The 21,285-nt window shown below is 38.9% G+C and overlaps 1 protein-coding gene across 1 annotated transcript in view; it reads left to right on the plus strand.

Annotated features, from left to right (window-relative positions):
• The window catches only part of KIAA1328 (KIAA1328 ortholog), a 116,097-nt gene that overhangs the window by 78,518 nt on the left and 16,294 nt on the right, over positions 1-21,285 (plus strand). Inside the window, exon 6 of the mRNA XM_058044582.1 lies at positions 3,222-3,330. Within this exon, the coding sequence (XP_057900565.1) occupies positions 3,222-3,330 (109 nt within the window). The remainder of the gene's footprint in view (positions 1-3,221; positions 3,331-21,285) is intronic.

The raw sequence follows: 21,285 nt of genomic DNA on the forward strand, positions 1-21,285 counted from the left end.
TGTTTTTCAAACAGAAATATATAGCTATTTGAGTTTTCTCAAATGATTTTTTAATCTACTTTAAATCATTCTTGTACCAGGTTAGCCCAATTGAAAATACTATTCTTGACATTGCCATTTAGGAGACATTTATAATTGCTTTGGGGGTAGCTTGACTTGCAAGCTTATATCTAGGGGGTTTTTTTGTGATTCTTTGCTGCTCCAGGTTCTTTCCATTGGTGTCAGGATTTAAATTACCACACTATGGAAGAGCTTTTTCTTTTTTCCAGGGGTAAATGTGTCTATTCTTCTTCCACGTTTCTTGCTTCTCTAGATCATCTGCAATGTCTCCAGTCTCATACTGTCTTCTAACACCTGCAATCTAATTAATTTGCTGTCATTTGTATCACCCCAGTTCTCTATGACTTTTCATAAATAATTACCAGTCACTTCATAAATTCATTAACTAATTCCCTTTAGCCCTGAAATATATATCCTTCAGACTAAAGACTTTGTATCTTTTTTTTTCCCCTGGTAGTTTCTTTTCATCAGCTTTATATAGACAGGTATTATACATCAACAGGGTCTTCATTATCCTCTACTCGCCAATTTTCCCTTCCTTTATTTTTTCCTCATAATATATTTTAAAATTAGTAGTAGCTTGGACATTTTTGGGAATGTTATTGATTTAATCATCCTTATATATTTGCTTGTTCGTGAGTGTTTCTTTTTCCTCAAAAGACGTGCATGTTTTTTCCAAGATGTATTTTTTAACTTTTTTTTTAATATACATTTATTTGGGATTTCTTTATGCCTCTGCTTTATTTCTGTGCAGCCTAACAGCCTCAGTAAATTCCTGCTGAGTTCCTTTTCTTGTTTTCTGTTTCTAGCTCTGGTAATATTTTCAAACTTGGGTATTTGAACAGTCCCCTTGAGGCTGTGTTGGCCACTTCTGAGTCCATATATTGTCTTTTTTTGCGGAGATACATCTCATTTTCTGTGAATGTAGTTTGCTGACGGTGTGCCAGCCTTGTCTTGTATTAACAACTGAATATTTTCTCCGATGTTAACAAGGTTTTTATTACTTTGGTATTAGTTTCTTAAAATCCAGCTGCCTCATTCCACTGTCATGTGAAATGATTTCTAAATATCTCCTATTCAGTCGTAAAGTCAAAACTCTAAACAAGAGCCTTCCAGTCTTTATATGCATACCCACTCTTCTCATCATGAATTGGCACACTATCAAGTTACCAGGGACACACAATCAGCATATATCCCCATGATATTTCCAGACTTCTTCACTGATAATTAACTCTTCCTTAGGCAAGATTTTTTTTACTGAAAGGTGCTGAAACACAGTTCATTATAGCAGGGTGATAACATATTTTTTTGTTAGTCTCTCTAAAATGCATCTTGAAACATGGATTTATTGAATTGTATATATTTGTATAAATATTAGATTCAATGCATGTTTTAAATAACTCCTTGAACATCTGTACATTTTACACTGAAGCTGGAATTACAACCTTGTGTTGCTTTGTGTTTCAGAATGGTTGATAGCTAATATTTCTGTTCACAGAGCTGAGAAATATTTGGCCATCACAGGGTTACATAAGGATCTAAACACTGGTTTGACTTCAGTTTTTGCTGATATGTTTGGTTTTCCCTATACTGACTCGAGTTAAGTAATGTTGGTTGCGCACCGTTAATTAGGAGAGATTAAAAAAGCCCAAATCCACAGGTTTTTATGTGGTAGATCAGATAGCTACTAATTTTCCTATTTCCCTTTACCTCTTTTTTACCTGTATGCTATTTGTCTTACTAAATCTGATCAATGAAACTCAGTTCTCAGGTGAGCAAATGAAAAGTTGGCTGAACCACCAGCCTTCAAGGGTTGTCTTCAGTCCAGCTGGCAGCCAGTTCATAGTGGTTAGCTGCTTAACATCAACAGCCTGAGCAGCAGGACAGGATGCACCTTCAGCAAGTTAGCAGGCCTAGGGAACCAGTCAGTGTGCTGGAGAACAGGGCGCAGTATTCAAGGGACCTTAACAGGTTGGGAAAAAGATTTGACAGAACCTTTTTTAGGTTCAGCAGAGGGCAATGCCAGTGTCCTTCAGCTGGATTGACCTGACACTGAAAAAATCCTGAAAGCAGTTGTGCCAGAAAAGAATGGGGTGTCCTGCTGAAGAGCAGTGAGTCAGTGATGTGCTTGTGTGATGGAGTAACTGGACCTCTTACTGGGCCATAATCATACAGCTGCGGCCATGAGAGTGCTGAGATTACACTTCCCCCCAGCTAGCTCAGTGACACTGTGCCCAAAAATGCTGTGTCCACTCTGGGACTCCACAGTCCCAGTGCACAGACAGTGCACAGTGCACAGACAACACTGACAAGCTGTAGGGAGTCTGGCAGAGGCAGCCAGGACAGCCATGGGGCTGAAGCAAGAGGCTGGGAATGCTGGGTGCGTTCAGCTACAGGTAGAGGTGACTCAGCATGGATCTTGCTTCTTGCTGCAGCTACCTTAGGAGAGGGTGTAGAGAGGAGGGAATGAGCCTTCTTGGAAGTCATCATCAGCCACACAGGAGACAACAGGGAAAAGTCACAACTCAGAAAATTCTGATTAGCTATACAGGAAACCTTTTTTGACTATGAGGCTGGTCAAGCAGTGGAACCAGAGGAGTTTCCCACAGAGGTTCTATCAGTGAGACATTCAGCACCTAATGTGATAAGTGTCTGAAACCTGTTGATGCTGTTTAAATGGAAGATTCAACTACATGACCTCCAAACTTCACCTTTAAACCTAGATTATTTTGTAATTCAAGAGTTATTTGGAGATGGGAAGAAGGAATGGATTCTCAGTTCTATTTTATTTAAATGAAACTACTATTGAAGTGATATTTACACTCAGAACTAACATTTTAAAGCATGTAATGAGAACTGCATCTGTGAAACAAGCTGAATCCTGTGGGCCACTTAAGGAATAATAACCATGCAAGTCTGTCAAGCTCTGGGCAGTAAGATGGATGCTGGAGAGTGTGTCTTATTCTACAGATTTGATTCTGTATGGTCCTGAAAAGGATGCTGTGCACAGTACTATCAACTGATGATCTCTGTGTATATTTCTCACTCAAAAACTGTTTCAGTTTTTCATCCCAATGTTCTGTAATAAGGCAGAATTGAGAAACATCTATTCCAAAATCCCTAGCTTCTGATGCCTGATTTGTCTTCACTTCATTCCACAGGGACAACTTCAGGACTTAGGAAGGATGCAGCCATGTCTCCTGGGTTGATGGGCAGCAGCAAAGTGCCTGCAACCACAGCCGTATCACCGATTCAGCATGACCCTTCACGGTAAGCTGCTGGGTAATCTCTGGTTTAAGATTCTGCAAACATAACCATCAAATTCTCCCAGATGCAGGGAAGTGACTGAATTTCTGTGATGTTTCATATTAGCACACGCTGAATAATATAAACTAAAACCTGCCATATCCTTTTGACATTTATAGTAAGCCTTAAGTTGCGTGTTAGAATAAAAAAAAGCAAGAATATGCCAGGTTCTAACATTTTAATTTTACTTAGATTTTGAACAGAGAGTATTTTATGTTCCAAGTCCTGACACGTTAAATACCTTTGTAAATAATTTTAATGGACAGTGTTAACCCTGTTAGGTTTTACATTCGCTTGAAGATTTTAATCCCTCGCCATTTGCCCGCCTCCTCCCCCACTCCCATTTTTATCAAATGGCATTTCTTTTAAAATGTTTTGTATGAGAGTTATTTTATGTTTAATGACAAGCAACAAAATCACATTAAGTCAGCAATTCCTGATTATACTATATGTCTGCACTAAATGCACTGGAAAAGCAGCATTATCACTTCTGTTCCAATGGAAAAACTGAAGGCAGCATTGTTGTTATGCTTAAAGGTCTGAAAACAACTTGCCTTCTTTAGGCAGGATTACATTTCTAGTGGTAACTGCCTAGAAGAACGGCATACAATCCCTGCTTTTCTTTATCACATCCCACATTTTCTCATAATAAAATCTTCAGTTAAGCAACAAAAAAGCAGATTGAAATATGAACTTTGCAGTATTTTATACCACTAGTTAGATAACAGTACAGTGGCATAACAGGAATGTGCAACTGTTCATGAGAAGAGTTAAATGCTTCTTGGAGGATGAGAGGGTTAGAATCAGATTTAATCTTCTCTTGGCCCAGCGGACTTGGAAAATGTATGCTTGATATCAACCCTGTATTCTTGGCAGCAGCTGGCACTTTATTTCTATCTTCTGAGAGAACTTGTGATATATAATAGGTGAAAACCCACTATCAATATTGACAAATTAGTGCTTACTTGTTATGGAAACACTTTTTTTTTTTCTTCTGATGGAAGGGATGATAATTCTTGGAGGATTTAAGAACTGAGTTAAATTGGGCTGTTTCCCACAAGTAGCTGTATCTTTAAACTAACAGAAACCACAAGATTGCCTAACCGTTTCTCTTAGAAGCAATGGTTACCTTTGCAAGGCAGGCATAGCAGATAAAGTGTGTGTAAAGATACTGCTTGATACTGTCTAATAGTGCTAGGTTGAGATTCCATTCAAGCACTGAGAAGTAGATATAATTATGCACATCATATGAAGACTGCTCAGAAATAGAAATTTTATTCAAGAGGATTGATGGTCTATTCTTTTCCACAGAGGGGAGTAAAATATTTGTTGAAATATGCTGTTAGAAATCATACCAAGTAAAGTGATCAGTAAAAGGAGTCTGATTAGCTGTCATCTTTAAAGTATTATTTTACCAGTTGATGAAAAATCCTGTATTTCTGGGCTTTTTCTCCCATGCTTTCTCTCTTTCTTTCTCACCATTGGTGCTGTAGATATTATTAACTAGGTTAAACAGCCACGTTGTGCTTTCCCTTACTCCTGGCCTTCTCTAATTAAAAATGGCAAATGGACAAATATTTCTGGGGAAACCTAAAGCTGATTCTATCCTTCATCAAAAAACCTGCTTGGGCAGCAGGTCAGTCTCAATTTATCACTGAATGGTTATAAGCTTAGACTGCAGGTTTAACTAACTAAATTAATCAATATTGAGAATTATTGCTGCTTTTGTGCCACTAAAGTTAGGGTTTGTCAGCATGTTCATTATGATCTGTGATTTGGGGGGGTTAACAGCTTAACCACAACAGTTGGCACAGATCTGAAACTTGCAACACAAAGCCCTAGCCTAAGAGCAAATTTATTTATTCAGCAGTACATGTAAACCTAATTACTTTTGACTATTTAAATTTATAGGACTAGATTCAACTCGTGTTTGTGCCAGCTTTAACTAGCACAAGCCCTGGCACCCGGCAGCAGCAGCAATGCAGAGCCTGCCAGAGAGAAGGTGTTGGAAAGCGACAGAAGCTCCCTGGCAGCGAGAGGCACCAGGGTGCTAGCACGGCTTCTGGGGAGGGCTGGCTGGGGAAGCAGGCATGGCAGGTAGAAGATGTGTTGGCATGATAGCCTGCCTTGGCAGGGCTCAACTGGAGGCTTCAGTGTGTTACAGCTACCTCCTGCTTGGGAAAGAATTGCTGCAGTCCTGCTTCCTTCTCTGTCTCAGAATGAATCATGTCATGAACAAGAAATAAGTGTCCCTAGAAGGTAGATGTAAACCTCGGGGGCCTTAGTGCTAGACCTGTAGAAGGACCAGTCTTTCAAAGTGAATGTGCACAAGGTTATTTCAGTGATACCTCTGAAAGAAAAAGAAAATCACAGCATTTCCTTATCTAGCATCTGGAGCTGGGCTAGTAGTGAATTTGTTTACCTGTCAGGCTTCTGTGCATGCCTATCTCTGCCTTCCATAACGTGGCCAAGCACTGCAAGTTTGGTTATCCAGTGTTCTTAAGCCAAGTGTCTCACCTGCATGAGGCCCTTCAAATTATATTCACAGCAGGTCTGGGAAAGCTCTTCTACTCCATGTGCTTATTTATCTAGACCAAAGCCAATATATTTGGGAAAAATATTCACAGACAAGATTGGGGCTCGGCAAATTTGGAAGAGTAGATTAGTTCTTAAAGCATGGTTACTTTGATTGTTTTAAATGTTACCTTTTTGGTGACCAGTTACATTTTTTCATAACTGGTGTTTGTCTAGAAGAAAGTGTCTGTGTTTCTGCTGTACTGGAGAGGAGTTGCACAGGGAAGTACTGGCATATTGATGCTTTCATTTGGTAATGAAATTTTTACATATAAACTAGATCTTACCTTACCTATATTCAGGTACTGATATCAGCAAAACAAATGTTGTATTGTGTACAGAAGTGAAACCGCACTAAATTAAAGTATTCAGCTATTTCTGGGGGATTAAAAAAAAAGGAAGTTATAAATTGTACATTCTGAAACACCATTTAATTTGATTACAGCTCTGTTGCAATTGTCAGGCTCTCCCCACGTAGCGCTGAGTTTGGCACAGTAAGTCCTATAACACTGCAGAAATTAAGCACTTAAAAAGACACAGGCAAAGTTTGTTCTGCTCACCATGGAAACAGATAATTCTCCTGTAGTGTTTTTCACTTTGGACAAAGCGAATTCAAGAACTGTTAGGTAAATTAAGGGACTGTGTGATAGTCAGGGATTTCAGCATTAAGTCTGTGGTTTTTGGTTGCAGTTTCAGATCAAAGCTTTCATACTTGCTGAACGCATTGTCTTAGAGGGAAGTTTCTTGTAGCCAATAAAAGAAGTGATTTAGAAGTTCCTGCAATATGAATGCTGCATTTGAGCTGTATTATTATCTGTTAGACTACAGTGGCCTGTTGGATTTCTTATAAACAGATTGTATTGTGTAAATTTGTGTTTAGGGACATTTTAAAAACAAAACTATTTACCCAATTGCCCAGCACATTTCAGGTGAATGTGTAGTCAGGGACTTTTAAGCAAATTAATATCTGATGTAAAATATAATGTGCAGAATTGTATACTTAATAATGCACACTGGAATTGTCTAAAGTAGATCTGTTGTGCTGAGTGTTAGGAAATATGACAGTGATGAGATTCAAGCTTTTGTCTTATGTGGTAGTTGATTTTCACGTCTCTTTGCATTTTGGATGCTTAAATATGGATATCAACTTAAGATGATTTCTGAAGTTCCTTAGAATGTAGAATCTGAGCAAGCACTGCCAAAGAAATAGAGTTGTTTTTTTACCCTTAGGATCAGACACCACTCAAGATCCAAAAAGAGCAGAAAACTTTCATTCCAGATTTTACTTAGGAACATTTAAAGAGATTAAAAATATGTTTGGAGTAGGGTGGTGAGTTAGTTTCTGAAAGTGGTAGGGGACACAAGTTTTGCCTACTCCCTGAGAAAGCCAGCAGTGCAAAAAGTCCAATGTAGTTCCATATGCAAGTGATAAAACCAGACATTGGCAAATTAATCTCTCTTATTCACAGTGTAGGTTGTTAATTGTTCTCTCTGCTGGCTGTCGATATAATGTGAAATTTTCATTCCCCATTCAAGATGGAAAAAGTTGTGGCTGAAAATGTTAACATTTGCATTTTTATTTGTTGATTTATTTAAAGGACAGCCTCTCTTACAGCAATCCATCACTCAGTGACACCCCAAATATGAATAATGTATTGTAGACTTGCGGTTACAATGTGTAATAAGTGCCAGAGACAGTAGAAGAATGTTAACTATGTTGCAAATGTAATATTTATCGACTCATACTTTATTGCTTTCGAGGTTCAATAATACTGACCATAGGACATTAATATCACTTATCTTGATTTTAGTTGGGCAGCTCTATATGTAGAAATAACCCTTCTATCTCATACTTACAAAATAAATGTGAATTTTACAGCTCTTTTTAAGAAGTGCATTGTAGGTTTCTTGGCTTACTGCTCACAGTTCTCCTTTTCTACCTTCTCATTTACCTGTACCTGACACTGATCCCCCTCCAGTTGCCTGACCCAGGTGTTGAACACCTCAGCAGTCTTCTAGAGGCTTCATTTACTGGCTGCATTGTGATCTTTGCCTCAGATAGGATTTGGGCTAGGTCTCTTTTCCTATTAAAGACCACTATGAAAAGAGTTTTCTATTGCTTCTCTTTGAAAAGACAACAGCTGAGAGGCTAAAACAGAAATACCTTTTCTTTTGGAAAGACACACATAGCAAATCTAAATCATCTCTTTGAAGATTACAGATACCAGAAAGAGAAGTGTTTAATAAGTTCAACATTTGCTATAGACATGGAACTTATTTTCAGAGAAATTTTTAATCAAGGAATGGAAATATGTTAACGCAATTTAGGAAGATTGATATTTAAAATTCAGTGGGTTTGTAAACCAAAATTTTTTTGATAACCTGCTTAAGGAAAGAATTTGCAATAAGGTTTTGCTACAGTTGCAAATCCTTGGGTAGTGATTATTCCTGTCTTTAGTAGTTGCTCCAGAGTTCTGCTGTGGAAGCTGATACCGACTGGGCAAACGCTCCTCCTTATCTGCTCTGTTCGGTTACAACCACTAAAAGCTTTGAAGTCTCAGGGGGGAAATGCAGATGTGAACCCAGAGCTGGGATCTAAACCAAATTTAACAATGGGAGATTTCAAGCTTGTGTTGAAATCAGATTTCACCTGTGAAGCCTGGCTCTTGGGAAATCTGGAATTGGGTTCGGCCATGAAAATGATAAGCCTTGATTGTATTTTGTGTTGTAGACATCAAGTAAATTTTGAAGTGACATTCTGTATTTACATCTGAGGTTATCAAATTTAACACATCATTGGTTTCTTTCTTTACTGTGTGTAACAGGAACACCTATTTGTGTCAAAGCAGCCCACCTAATAGCTCCTTTGCAATAACAGTTTTGGTGTGTCCATTGCAGACAATGAAAATCATATTGGGAAATTCTGATTTGCAGTGCAAAAGGATTAATGTTAATTACCAACTGTTGGCTGTAATTGTCACCCTCATTAAAATGCAGAATTATGTATTTCTTAGTTATAAATAACCCTTCTAATTGTACTTGATGTATGCCAGTTTAATCAAAAAGTACACTTGCAAACAAGCAGATATTTGCATTAATCTAGCACTGGATCTTTGAGTCTTTTTTGATAGTCTTTTATTCCAAACCTGACTAGTTGGGGGAGGTCTATTACAGCTACATATCCCTTACACCTTTTTTTTCAGCTCCATGGATCTGTCAGGATTTTGTATTAAAATGAGGGGAAATGTCTTCTGGGAATGCTCAGTGCAACAGAAAACGTGTCAGTTTTGAAGTAGTTGGCAAGGTTTCCATCATTCAGTGGTATGACAATAACTTGACTGTAGTTTGAAAGTAATAATAAGCAAAGGAAAATAGAGTACAAATCATGTTATGAAACTGAGTTAACTCGTTGCATCATTTTCATTGTTATTTTAATTACTATTTTTTTACAATTTTTCCCCGTGTGCATTTGCAGGTTCTCAAATACCACATCAAATCTTCAAAGAATGTTGGTTCTTTGGATGTGATTCCTGTTTGCATTTGTAATCACAGCAATGAAAACAGCCTCAAAATATTTAAAATATTTTGAGATTCCTCTGTATTTTTCTCTACTTTTTTGTGAAAAACCAAAAAGTTACTGTCTCTTTTTCCTGCACTGATACCTTGAGTGTTCTGCCTTGTCGTTCTAAAAACTTTTTTAGAGCTACTGTGATGGCAGTTTCTACAGAGCTTGGCAAGGTAAGATCAGTCTTGATTCCTGTCTTCATGGTTCTCTAAGCAACTGTTCTGTACCTAGTACTGTAGTAATTTCTCTTCTCATGTTTCTGAGACATTTCCTTTTGTTTTTTGGAAATTTGTTTTATTTTTGAGATGGGAGGAATAGATGAATAATATATACAGGATAATTGCATCTTACTTTAAGAAGCCTTTGTCCCAGATGTCTCTGCCATCCTTCCACCATATTGCTTATGCTTAATAAATTCCCTTTTTCTTCTGTCCTTCACTTTCCTGGGCCTTTCAGGCTATAAACTCCTCAGGGCAGGATCTTACCACAGCACATCTTTGTGCTTGGCTGGTCCATGCAGTAATGATCTTTAACTGTGATGATGGTATAGTTAGGGTGGAATTTGTCTTGTTTATCTTGAGAAAACTGAGCTAGTTACCCTCACTATTTTATTTTAGAACCAGCTGAATATCCTTTTAGTCATACCTGTTATCCCATGAACTGTAAAATAAGTGTGGATTAACACACACTGACACCTTATCCCTCTTGTAGCTGAATATGTGGAATTAAAATCATTTGTCATTCATATTTTCATTATGGTTTGGAGGCAAATGCAGGGTTAATCTATGTGCTGCTGCATGGTCAGTGCCCTGATTATTAGTATACTTTTAATGCTTCCACTGTGAATTGAAGGGCTGAGGCATCAAAGATGTAAAAGCCTTCCACTATGGGACAGGGTGTGCATATTCCTGATTTTGAGCATGCAGCATCTACTTCAGCAGTACACGAGCTTGTGATGTAGTAACAATTTCAGTAAAAATTGTGGTGATGGAAGTTTGGCTGCTTTGGAGAGTCCTGTTTTGAATTGCTGTGAGCTGCTGACGCCCTGTAACTGGAACTCGGGTACTGTGGCACTGCAGTGATGTTTTGGTCTGAGCAGGGCCTGGCACCACAGTTGTCCCATCCCTGCCCATCAGTTGTGCTGTGCACCAGGAGATGGTCTCAGCAGGCAGACACAGCTCTGTCAGGTGTTTGATAGTTATTTCCAGCTGATGAGTTTCATGCTTCAAATATACACTCCTGTCTCTCTGTCACTTAAGGACAGTAACCAGTTCTTGCTTTATAGTCTCTGATTTGTCCCATTTCCAGTTCTTAATATACTTTCTTAAGCCTTTGTGATATTCTAGTTTTCTATCTCTATGAAGCTCATTTAGCTTTTCTTTGAGCTACCATAAATAGCATAGTATTATCAGCAAATGTGTCCTCCTTATTTGTCCTTTCTCTAGGCCATTTGTGAATGCATTAAAGAGTTCAGACCCTCACAAATTTCTGTGAGCTCCACTGATGACCTCTCTGGCCACTTTATAGCAGACCAGTTTTAATGTTTTTTCTTAATTTCCTGGGTTTTAGCCAGTTATCTATGCATTAATGAATTTTCCTCTTCGTTTATGTCAGCTTTTAAGTCTTTGGTAATAGATTTGCTGGAGGACTTTTGGAACTCCAGATAGACTACATAAACTATATTTTTCTTGTTTAGATGCATAATAATCTTAGGAATCTTGTAGAGGTCCCCAGTGAATGAAGACTTTATATTTAGTCTCTACCAATATGTCAAGTTTATGAGTTTATTATTATAATTTCTATCAATCTGCTTGTTCTAAAGGTTAGACATCTTCATTTGTAGCTTTCCGCATCTTTTCAGATCACTTTAAAAAAAAATCCAGCATTTGCTCAGAACTGAAGCAGTTTTAGGCAATTAGTTACAAGCTACAGTTGATAGTTCAACTGTTTCATACCTGAGCTCCTTCAGAAGTTGGAGTGAGTACCAGCTGATTCCAGCAATTCATTATTGCTCATTCATGTTGATTTGTTCTGTAATTTATTAGCAAGACATTTCAGCTTCAAACAGGTCTTCCACTGTGTCCTGTGTAGCTTCTGAAACTTCCTAAGTTCCTGCATGGTGAATGTATCTTCCATTTCATGGAGTTTTTCTGCTGTAGCTTTATCATCCCGTTCCTTTTGTAACTTCATTTCCTTCTAGCTTCAACTTAAACTTTCTATGTTTTATATACTTAAAACTGGGATTTGTTACTGGACCTAATATTTTCAGCAGAATAACCCTTAGTCTTTGACTGGAATTCTTGGTAGGGTTTGATTTTTGTAGGGTTTTTTGGTTGTGGGTTTCTGGTATTTTTTTTTTCCTTCCCTTGAGCTAGCAGTTTGTACAATTTTCTTCATTTAGACTGCACTGGATGGCAGTTTACTTTTTAAACCTTAGACTGGTAAAGTTTGTTTTCATCCCTCTGAAGTCTTTCTCCATAGGTTGAATCTCCATTTTTGGAGTCCTAACAGGCTTTCTCATTTTTCTATTTTTTCTGCTTCTGAAATAAAAGACTGCTGTAGCAAATTTTTGCTCAATAGTGGTTACTGTGTGTTGGTTGTCACATCTGGCTAGTGGAATGAATTGCTCCCAGGTGTGAGAGAGTTTTATGGAATGAACAGTACAAGTAGGAATCTTCAGCTTGGAAAAGAGGTGGCTAAGTTTTGGATACTATGAGAATTTTATAAAATTAAAAGTGACATGTAGAAAATGATTAGGGAACAATTCTTTATTTTTTTGTCTACTGGAGAAACTGATAGGCATCAGACAGAGTTGTGAGATGGCACATTCAGATGATATAAATGAAGACAGAAACTAGCAGTGAGCTTGTATCCTGACCTTTTATCATTATTGTGTTTCTAAATATCACATATTTCAAGATTTTTATTGTAATTTCTTCTAATTCATAAAGCTTTTTAAAGTCATTCTTGATATATGTATTGTAATAATGATTTTTAAATAGTTATATATTTTTAAATAGCTGTTATCTCTTATTATCCTTGTTGAAACATTTCTGATTGGGAAAAACCCAATACTTTGGGTTTGTGTCTCAATCTTACCATGTTACAATCTGTCATGAGTTCAGTAGGACATCATAACAGAAGATTTGGGCCCTAATTTTTCCTGGGTAGAGTAATGAAAGAGCCAAGGTATCTTCCACATTTGTTTAGGGAAAGTAATGGGGATTTTTTTTTAATATTCAGTAAAGAATATTAAATTTTGAACTACTGAACTGAATATGTTTTTATTTTGTTGGCTTTACTTTGGGGAACGCTGAAGCAGGTAACATGCCTTTAGCTTTCTGATGCAGAGTTGAAGGAAACACAGAGTGATGTTATAGTCTCTGTTAAAGATCTTTATTCATGCTGAGTGCACCAGTTTCTACTGCAGGTGTGACTTTTTTCTCTTCCTAGGCCATGTTTCCTTTTCAAAAACACATGCTGTTGATCATTATTAAGTTTGGCTTTGTGATGGGCTGTGATTAGAGCACTGAACTATCTCTTCAGCATTTAGATAATTGAGAAGGAAAACAGTACCTAGCTGGATTTTTTTCACCATTTATTTAATTATAGATACTGATTATATTTAATATTTAAATTGCTCCATGCAATGTGTTTCTATCTCCCCAGTAGCTTGGGGCCATGTTCATTAATTTTGTTCTGTTTTGTGTTGGTTTTGGGATGGTACTTAGTTTATGGCCCTCTGAGGAGGGAAGAAACAAATTGTTTCTTTTGGTCTGAGTGTGTTGGGAGGGAAATAATTTGGGAATATGATGGAAATCTAAAACTTTTACTGAGAATAATATTTTAGCACTCTCTCTTTTAATGGTGGTGACTTAAATGTTGTTTTTCACCTTTGTTTCTTCTCACCTGTAAGTTTTGAAGTATTTTGCTTTGTTCCATACTGCTGGAGAACGTAGTGAAAATTACCTAGTTTAACATGTCCCTGCTTATTACAAGGGATTGGACTGGATGACCTTTAAAAGTCCCTTCTGACCCAAACTATTCTATTATTCTATGAAAAAAAAATTGTTGATACAGTTCTTTTTTTTAATGTAAAAAACAATCAAAGACATTCTAGAGTACTAATATATAATTTATGTATTTAACATCTTTTAAAGTATATTCTCAAAGCCTCTAATGCCATTGTACTTTTAACTTTCGTTTTTGCTTCATCTGTGTTAAATCATCTTTTACTACTTAAAACAGAAAGTGAGTTTATTGAAACATTTCAGTTCTGATTATTTTATAATAAAGATGAAGAAGTCTAACCTAATGAAATCACTGGAATGAAATGAGAAAAATTAAAAAAAAATAATAAGCTGAAGACTTGAAGTTTTTATTAAGTCACATTTGGCTGTATGTTTCTCTGTGTGTACTGTCTTGGATCAGTAGGATGAGAAACTTTTCTTGTAAGGAATGACCTTTGCACTGTTAGACTGACTTTCTCTGTTACATTTCCAGAAGGGTTACTGGAAATACATTGCCAGTAGTTCTTGCATGCATTAACTTCTGTGCCTGTGATCACAAAATTGTGGCTTGAAATGAGCAGTATTACTGAACTCCAATTCTTCCCCCACAGAATTCTGGCCTGTAAATGTATTTTATAGAATGCATGTCTGTCAGTCTGTTGGGTCTCTGTGTAACATCCTAATGTACAAGCAGCATTATGATTTATGAGAGACTTTTCCATACTCTTAGAAATGAAGCTTCCTGCTCCCTGCAGAGTATCTGGTGAATCCCTGTGGGACTGTGTTGGTGTATCTGCACTACAAAGGTTGCTTGCTTTGCAGGTGACCACTGTGATGTGGCACAGTCTTCTAAAGTGTCTGTGCCCCTGTGCCTGCGTCTGCCCAGAGCTTTTCCAGCTCCTCTCTTGTTCCAATGACCTTGTCCTTGCTTAGGAGCCAGTGTTCTTCCAGCACAGCCTTTTCTTTTTACTGTAGCAGGTGAAGCAATTCCTAGAAGGACTTTAACAGTGCTCCAGCTGCTGCTCATCCCAGCTTCTGCTTGACTCTGTTAATTGCTCTGTGCATCCCTCTTCTTATCCATATGCTTAGAATTTTGAACCTGTATATCTACCTCGTTTGTAGCGAACAAACTGACCTCATAAGAGAGTTGTTTTCTCCCTCCCCCTTCCTTGCCAATCTTTTTTTTATCTCCTAATGGCCTCTCAGCATCTAGATTTCTAGACATGAAAGATAAGTGTGTTTTCTTAACTCAGCCTGCACTGACAGCCTGATTCGACTGTGATGAGCATCTTAAGGGATGTCTGGATCACTAGAATGTGCAGGTCTGTTGTAATTAGCTGCACAATTTTCTTGCTTTTGCCTCTTCTGTTTTGTTATGAACTTTTTAGCAGCAGACTCTTTCTACCAGTGCACAAACCGTAACATCACATGACGTTGACTTTACTCAAACCAGAAGATTTTTGTGCCAAGGTTGTAACATTGTATCATTACTTCATTTTATCTGTGTGAAAATTTTAATTTCACGCCCTGCGGACTTCACTGTCTCTGTGCACTCTGATCGTGTTGTTGCATAGAAGGGTAAGTCCCTGGGTCACATTCATTTTGTAGTGTATTTTTTTGAGGCTTTTTTTTTTAAAGTTCTGTTTCCTTTGAGAGATCTTTCTGTAAAGTTAGCTCAGGACTTCTGCCAGGAAAATATTTGCAAGCTTAAAGGGAAGATACTAAAACTATTTTTGTTAAGTTTTTTACAGTGTGGCTATGACAATCTTATTAAAAAAGAAAAAAAAAAACTATGTACAGGGTGTGGGCTACACTGCAATATATTTGCATGTGAATAGTTGTAAGTGACTTGGTGAAATATAAGTTGTCATTTGTTGTAGTGACTTGTTCAAATGTATGATCTGGTTTCCCATAATCCTGGTTTTCATGAGACTTTTCTGGGCAGAAGTCCTTGGCTCATGTTTTGATTTGTTTCTGGAGATTCCTGGTTTGCAGGCATTGATTGGTATTTTAAACTGCCCTGTTTGTATGATGCCTGCACTGCATGGGTGGTAGGTCAGCATCAAGTCCTTGGTAGTCAGTGTTTGCCCTTTTGGTCTGTGTTGATGAACAGCCTCTTTGGGCAGTGTGTGCCAATGTTCGACAACTGACACAGCGAGAAAACTTTTTTACTTCCATTTGAATGGAATTTCCTGTATTTCAATTTGTGCCCATTACCTCTTGTCCTTTCACTGGGCACTCCAGGGAAGAGCCTGCCTCCAGCTTCTTTCCTTGCCATATCAAGTATTTATCCCCTTTGGTGAGATTATCCCGAGCTGCATTTGCTGCAGGTTGAACACTCCCAGCTTTCTCACATTTTACTTTTGTGTCAGATACATCAAAGCCATAATATTCTTCATTGGTCCATGTCTCTTACACTGGAGAGTCCAGCACAGGGCGCAGTACTCCAGCTGTGTCCCACTGATGCTGAGTTGAGGAGGAAGATCAACTCCCTCGACCTTCCAGCAGTTCTGGCCTTTGCTGGCTTCTATTCAGGGGTTTTTTGTGTGTCACCACAAGTATCCAGATCCTTCTGCAAAGCTGCCTTCCAGCCAGTCAAACCTGCCATGTGCTGGTGCCTGGGGTTACTCCTCTCCAAGTACAGGACCAGGCAATTCCTGTTGTTGCAGGTTGTGAGATGCTTGTGAGCCCATTTCTCCTTCCTGTTGAGGTCCCTCTCTGTTCACTTTCTGGCCTCACTCAGCCTAGAGTATATTCTGAAGGATATGGGAATGAGAGACTTAGCATCAGTTTCTTGAGCTGTTAAGTGCCCTGCCTTATTTTGTAGTGTATTAATGACCTTATGTAGTTTCTAACAAAATCATGGGCTGTTCGCAGGTGTGTGGTTATCGAAAAGTAATCCTGCAGCAGCCGAGATCATCTTTGCTAGTTACTGCTGGGAATGAACAAACTAAAATTTCACTTCCCTGCCCATCTGTTCAGCAGCTGAAAGTAGGTAATTTATCTCAGTGGGACACCTACCACCTGTGTAAAGTTTTTGAAAGAGGTTGTTAGCGTGTGATGACTATAGCCAAGGGACACCGGGCCTGAGCGCCTTGTGCTCTGTGCCTCACTGCTGTTTTTTCCTGTAGGGTGCCTTGCAGCCTGGTACTTGCACAGTGCCAGACCTGCTCGGTGGCCGTGTCCCTGTGAAGCTGACAGGGGCTGTGCCTGCTCTGCCACACGACCTGCTCGGTGCCGGCGGCGTGCGGCTCCTCGCCAGCAGTGGCCCCTCTTTGACATGCTAAACCAGGCGCCACCAACACGCCGTATTTTTTACAGCTACTGTTTTATCTCAGTGGCTCCTCTTGAATTATGTATCCTCATCTTTGATGTATGAAATCTCAGCTGATTTAAATATTACCCCAGAGAGTTCAGCACACCTGGAAATGGAACAGAGTGACAGATAGTCCCAGTCTTTCCACGCTGGAGCACCGAGTGAGAAGTTTTACAGCAGTTGGGTACTGGAATACAATTTTTATGAGAGCATTGTTTTTTCACATATGGTCTGCACCCAAGCAGTCAGTGCGTTGGGATGCCAAGTATTTGAGCTCAGTTGCAATGTTTGTTCTCAGGCAAATTGGAGGGAATTAGTTCATATAAAGAGCTGGTGCATAGGGAGATCATGGGCTGTTGTTCTGTTAGGAGCTGGGCACCAAATGTTTCTCTAGATAAGGTGCCCAAAATTGTGTGTGCCTGTCGCTGGGAGGTGAGTAGAACTGAGCAAGTAAATGCAAATCTGGCTGAAAAGCAGTTGCTATCTGATGTCAGGCTTCTGAGCATGGTATGAAGATAAAAAACCAACTGAGTATAAGCTACATATATAATGTCAGCAAGATACAGAAATCACTGTGTATATAAACCCTAAGCACTCCAGCCTGTGAAGCATGCTTCAGTTTCTTTTGTGTGTTGGGGTCACTCTGCTCCCTGCAGGAATTAGACTTCAGATGAAGTGCAAGAACCTATTCACCTCACTCATGCTAGCATAGCTGACATAAAGATATGCCAGTTACTATGTCATAAACAAAGTGATACCAGTTAAAAGCTGAGAACAAAAAGCAGAGCTCATTTCTAGTGCAGTGTGGTCTGAATAATGGGCTTTTTGCAAGACAAGCTGTATTCAGTCTTTGTATTTTGACTGTTAATATACCTTATATTTAAATTCCTTTTGGTTTCTACCCAATTTCAACTTACCAGCTCTCCACCACACCTCACTATGTGGTTACTTTTGCCCTTTCTCTTTTTCTGCCTGCTCCCTACCAAGAGGCTGCTAGCACAAGCACAGGGTCTATCATCATGGTCTTGCTTCCAGGGATCAGAGGCTTGGGAGATGTTTGAATTTACCTCTGGAGTGCAATTCTGACTGATGGGTTCTTATCAGGGTTGTGAAGTCCATCCATCCAGTTGTCTGTTTCTGTTTTGAAGACCAAGCAACCATAAAGTTGAAAACGGTGTTGTATTTTTGGAATCTGAAATTTCAGACAATGCGTTTATGAATTATTCATGAGGAATGTGTTTTCAGTAATGTGCAGCATAAAATGGAATGAATGCGTATCCATACTTGCCCTGAACTCTCCAAAGTGCATGCTAATAAACAGAATGATAACCTACCATCACTTCTGCTCTGTAAGATTTACAGTGCAAGCACTTTTTTCTGTGGTTTAATTCAAGTCAGTTTGTCGAGTTAAAGCTCTAGTGTTTTGTTTTAAAGTACAACTTGGTGAGTGATTTTCTATTACTTGAAGAAATCTAACTGCTTTTTCCCCCCTTCTTTCAACCAGAGTTACTGTCTAAATTTTTCTAGTCAAGTTGGCATACAGCCACCCTAAATTATACTTTAATTCACAATTAGAAATGAAGTGGTAACCGTGCAGAGCAGCAAACCTTTCATTTAAAGTGGCCATTATATAAGATCATGATTCTCCCAGATGATTAAGATATTGAAGAATAATTTAGATATCCTTAGGTTTTTAGCCATTTAGAAGTGCTGGGCTTATTTAATTTTTTAAGCCTCCCTGAAACAGCTTTTTCCATAATGACAGTAATGCAGGACTCTATATTATCACAACTTGATGTTTACTTGTATTTGAATTGTCTAATGCCAACTTGTTTTCACTGATATAGCTGACAGGGCAGAGATAATTAAGAAACAGAAGTATTTGAGTGCTGGATTTGCTATTACACACTCCATGCCACAGCAGAAGAAATTAAGCTGACAAGCAGGAGAGGAAGGATCATGCAGAACCACAAGAAGAATTGCTGTTTAGGTACAGCAATTGACTGTATGTAAAATATTTAACTGGGATGGGGAGGATAAAAAGGAAAATAGAATGGTAGAATAAACTATTTCCAAGCATTCTGAGCCATCTTTTTTCCAAGGTACAAAATAGACAGCTTGCAATACTTACTCACCCCAGCACAAGAAATGGCAGGGACAAAAGCTAACCCCAGTGAAATGGTGGCAGAACTTCCATTGGCTTCCACAGGGTCACAGTTCCACCCCAATATGTACTTAAAATTACTGCAGTCTGATTTTGCTCCTCTGCTCAGTGAGGTTTTAAATCTTGCACAGCTTCTCGCAGTTCTTGCCACAATGGTTAGAAAGTCAATGAAAGCTCACAGTTCAGTAACTAAATGACAAGGTAAGAAACTTTGGAATCATAAAAAGGGTATAAATGCTTGACCTAAAACTATGCAGATCTCCCAATGACTGTACAACTGAAGCAAAAAGTTGATTTATTATCTGGCAGGCTGGGAATTTGGACTGAGCTTGCAAAAAAGACAGAGTGCTAACCCATGTAAATGGTGGTAGACTTAGCAAGCTGTATGTGGTGGGGTTCTTTTTCCCCTAAAACATGCCCCTTAAAATTGTTTTGTAGTTATTTAATACCCACAAAGCTGTAGGGTGAGGTAGTCCCAGGTTTGCTGAAAGTGTGCTGGGAAGAAGAGATGAAAAGTGGAAAAGAAATCAAAACTGGGGAGCAGCACTGAGACTGGCAGAGAGGAGGTGCAGGACTATACCATGAGTTACATATGCAATCCTTTGTCAGAAGCTTTAGTATATTGTAAAAGAAAAGGCACAATTTTGAAGATGATTCATTGAATTAGAGTTGATTTTGAGGGGAAGGATGCTTGGGGACAAACTGGTAAGAGTAAAAAAATTGTAAAGAAAGGCTCTTAAGGCAAGAGGTGTAGAGGGATGAAGTATGGCAGAAAAGATGATGACAGCTTAGTTTTGGCCCAGAACAATAAAGGGTGAAGATCTTGCTGAAGATGTGCTGTGATGATAGAGTGTTTAAAAGGAATAAAAGCTAAGTGTGCTCTGAAGTGCAAAGTTGTTATGTAATATCACAGCAGAATCAGGGCCCCAGGTGCTGTGCATACACCAAGGTTCATTTTCTGATCTGAAGAGCTTTCAGACTTGATGACACAGAAACGGCTGTGTGGGAGGGGAAAGAAGGACAATACAAACAGAGTGATTGCAGAAGGTGGTTGTTAAACTCTGTGGTAGTTACCTGGTTCTGTAATTTCTCTCTTTTGTACAAAAAACTTCATTCTAAATTATTCTTCTGTCACTGGCAGATCTGATTTAAAAGGTTTCTTTACTTCCCAGCACTCATGTTGTAGTTCACCCTCCCCCTTCCAGAATTATTACAACCTCAGTTATGCCAATTCAGCTGCAGCCTGCAGCCATACCTTGAAATAAATGATCTGTGGTGTTTCTTATTCTTGGTCTTTAGTTAGTTAGTTAGTTAGTATTTAAGTACTAAAACCACACAGAGACAAAAATAATGAAGCAGCAGTTTGAATTTTATTTGTCAGGTTGATAACAGGGCAGCAGTGTCTGAGTCCAATGGGGAAATAACAAAGGCTGAGTTACCAGCAGCAAAGAGGTAGGATAACTGGATGGGGAGCATTGAGATGGCAATGTGGAAAGGTGAGGAAAGCAGGTGTTGGTCTCTGAGGAGCAAGTAAGTGAAAATGTCCTGCTGTGTAGCAAGGAGGAATGAGAGCAGCAGTAACTCTTTGTTTCAGTAATGACAGCTGCTTGGATGCTACCATAGGTGAAACCAGGATGAAAACTGGGGGGAAGAAAATATCTTTATCAGCCCTGCCTTAGGGCTCAAGTCTTTTCAGATGCTGTTGCTGGATCTGGTGTCCTTTAGAGCACTGGCACTGATTGGTATGCCAACAGCCAGGGGCAAACCAGAGACCTCAGCCTCTTTCAAGTCCTCTTTAGTTCTTGTGTACTATACTGGGAAGGGAGAACATCCTAGAACCCTGCTAAGCGCCATCACATTTCAGTTAGCAGACGTGTGATACTGTTACTCAATTCTGCTGCTTCTCTCCACATTCTCCTGTGCAAGGGCTGTAATCTCTGATGCTACTTTCCACAGGATTTGGTGATAATTGTTAGTAACCCAAGAAAAGGAGGCATTGAGTTCACTGCTCTGCAAGACCTAGAGGTAAGGGAGGGACCTGTGGAGCAAGGAAGCAGCAGCAGAAGGGCTGAATGTGCACCAACAGCATTGCGTGAGTGCTGGAGGGATCTGATCTCCTCTCTCTTTCTGTGCAGCCCCTCTAGGGGATATGGTGCTTATTTCTGGGTGATTGCTTACTGGAAAAAAAATTGTCAAATATGGAAGCAGAGTGGCAAAATCTGTTGCAATGCTAGAGGTATTGATTTATGAGAGAATATTAAAATATGTGTGGCTCAGGTAAATGTTGACT

This window comes from Melospiza georgiana, chromosome Z (genome assembly GCF_028018845.1).
Source record: "Melospiza georgiana isolate bMelGeo1 chromosome Z, bMelGeo1.pri, whole genome shotgun sequence".
NCBI lineage: Eukaryota > Metazoa > Chordata > Aves > Passeriformes > Passerellidae > Melospiza > Melospiza georgiana.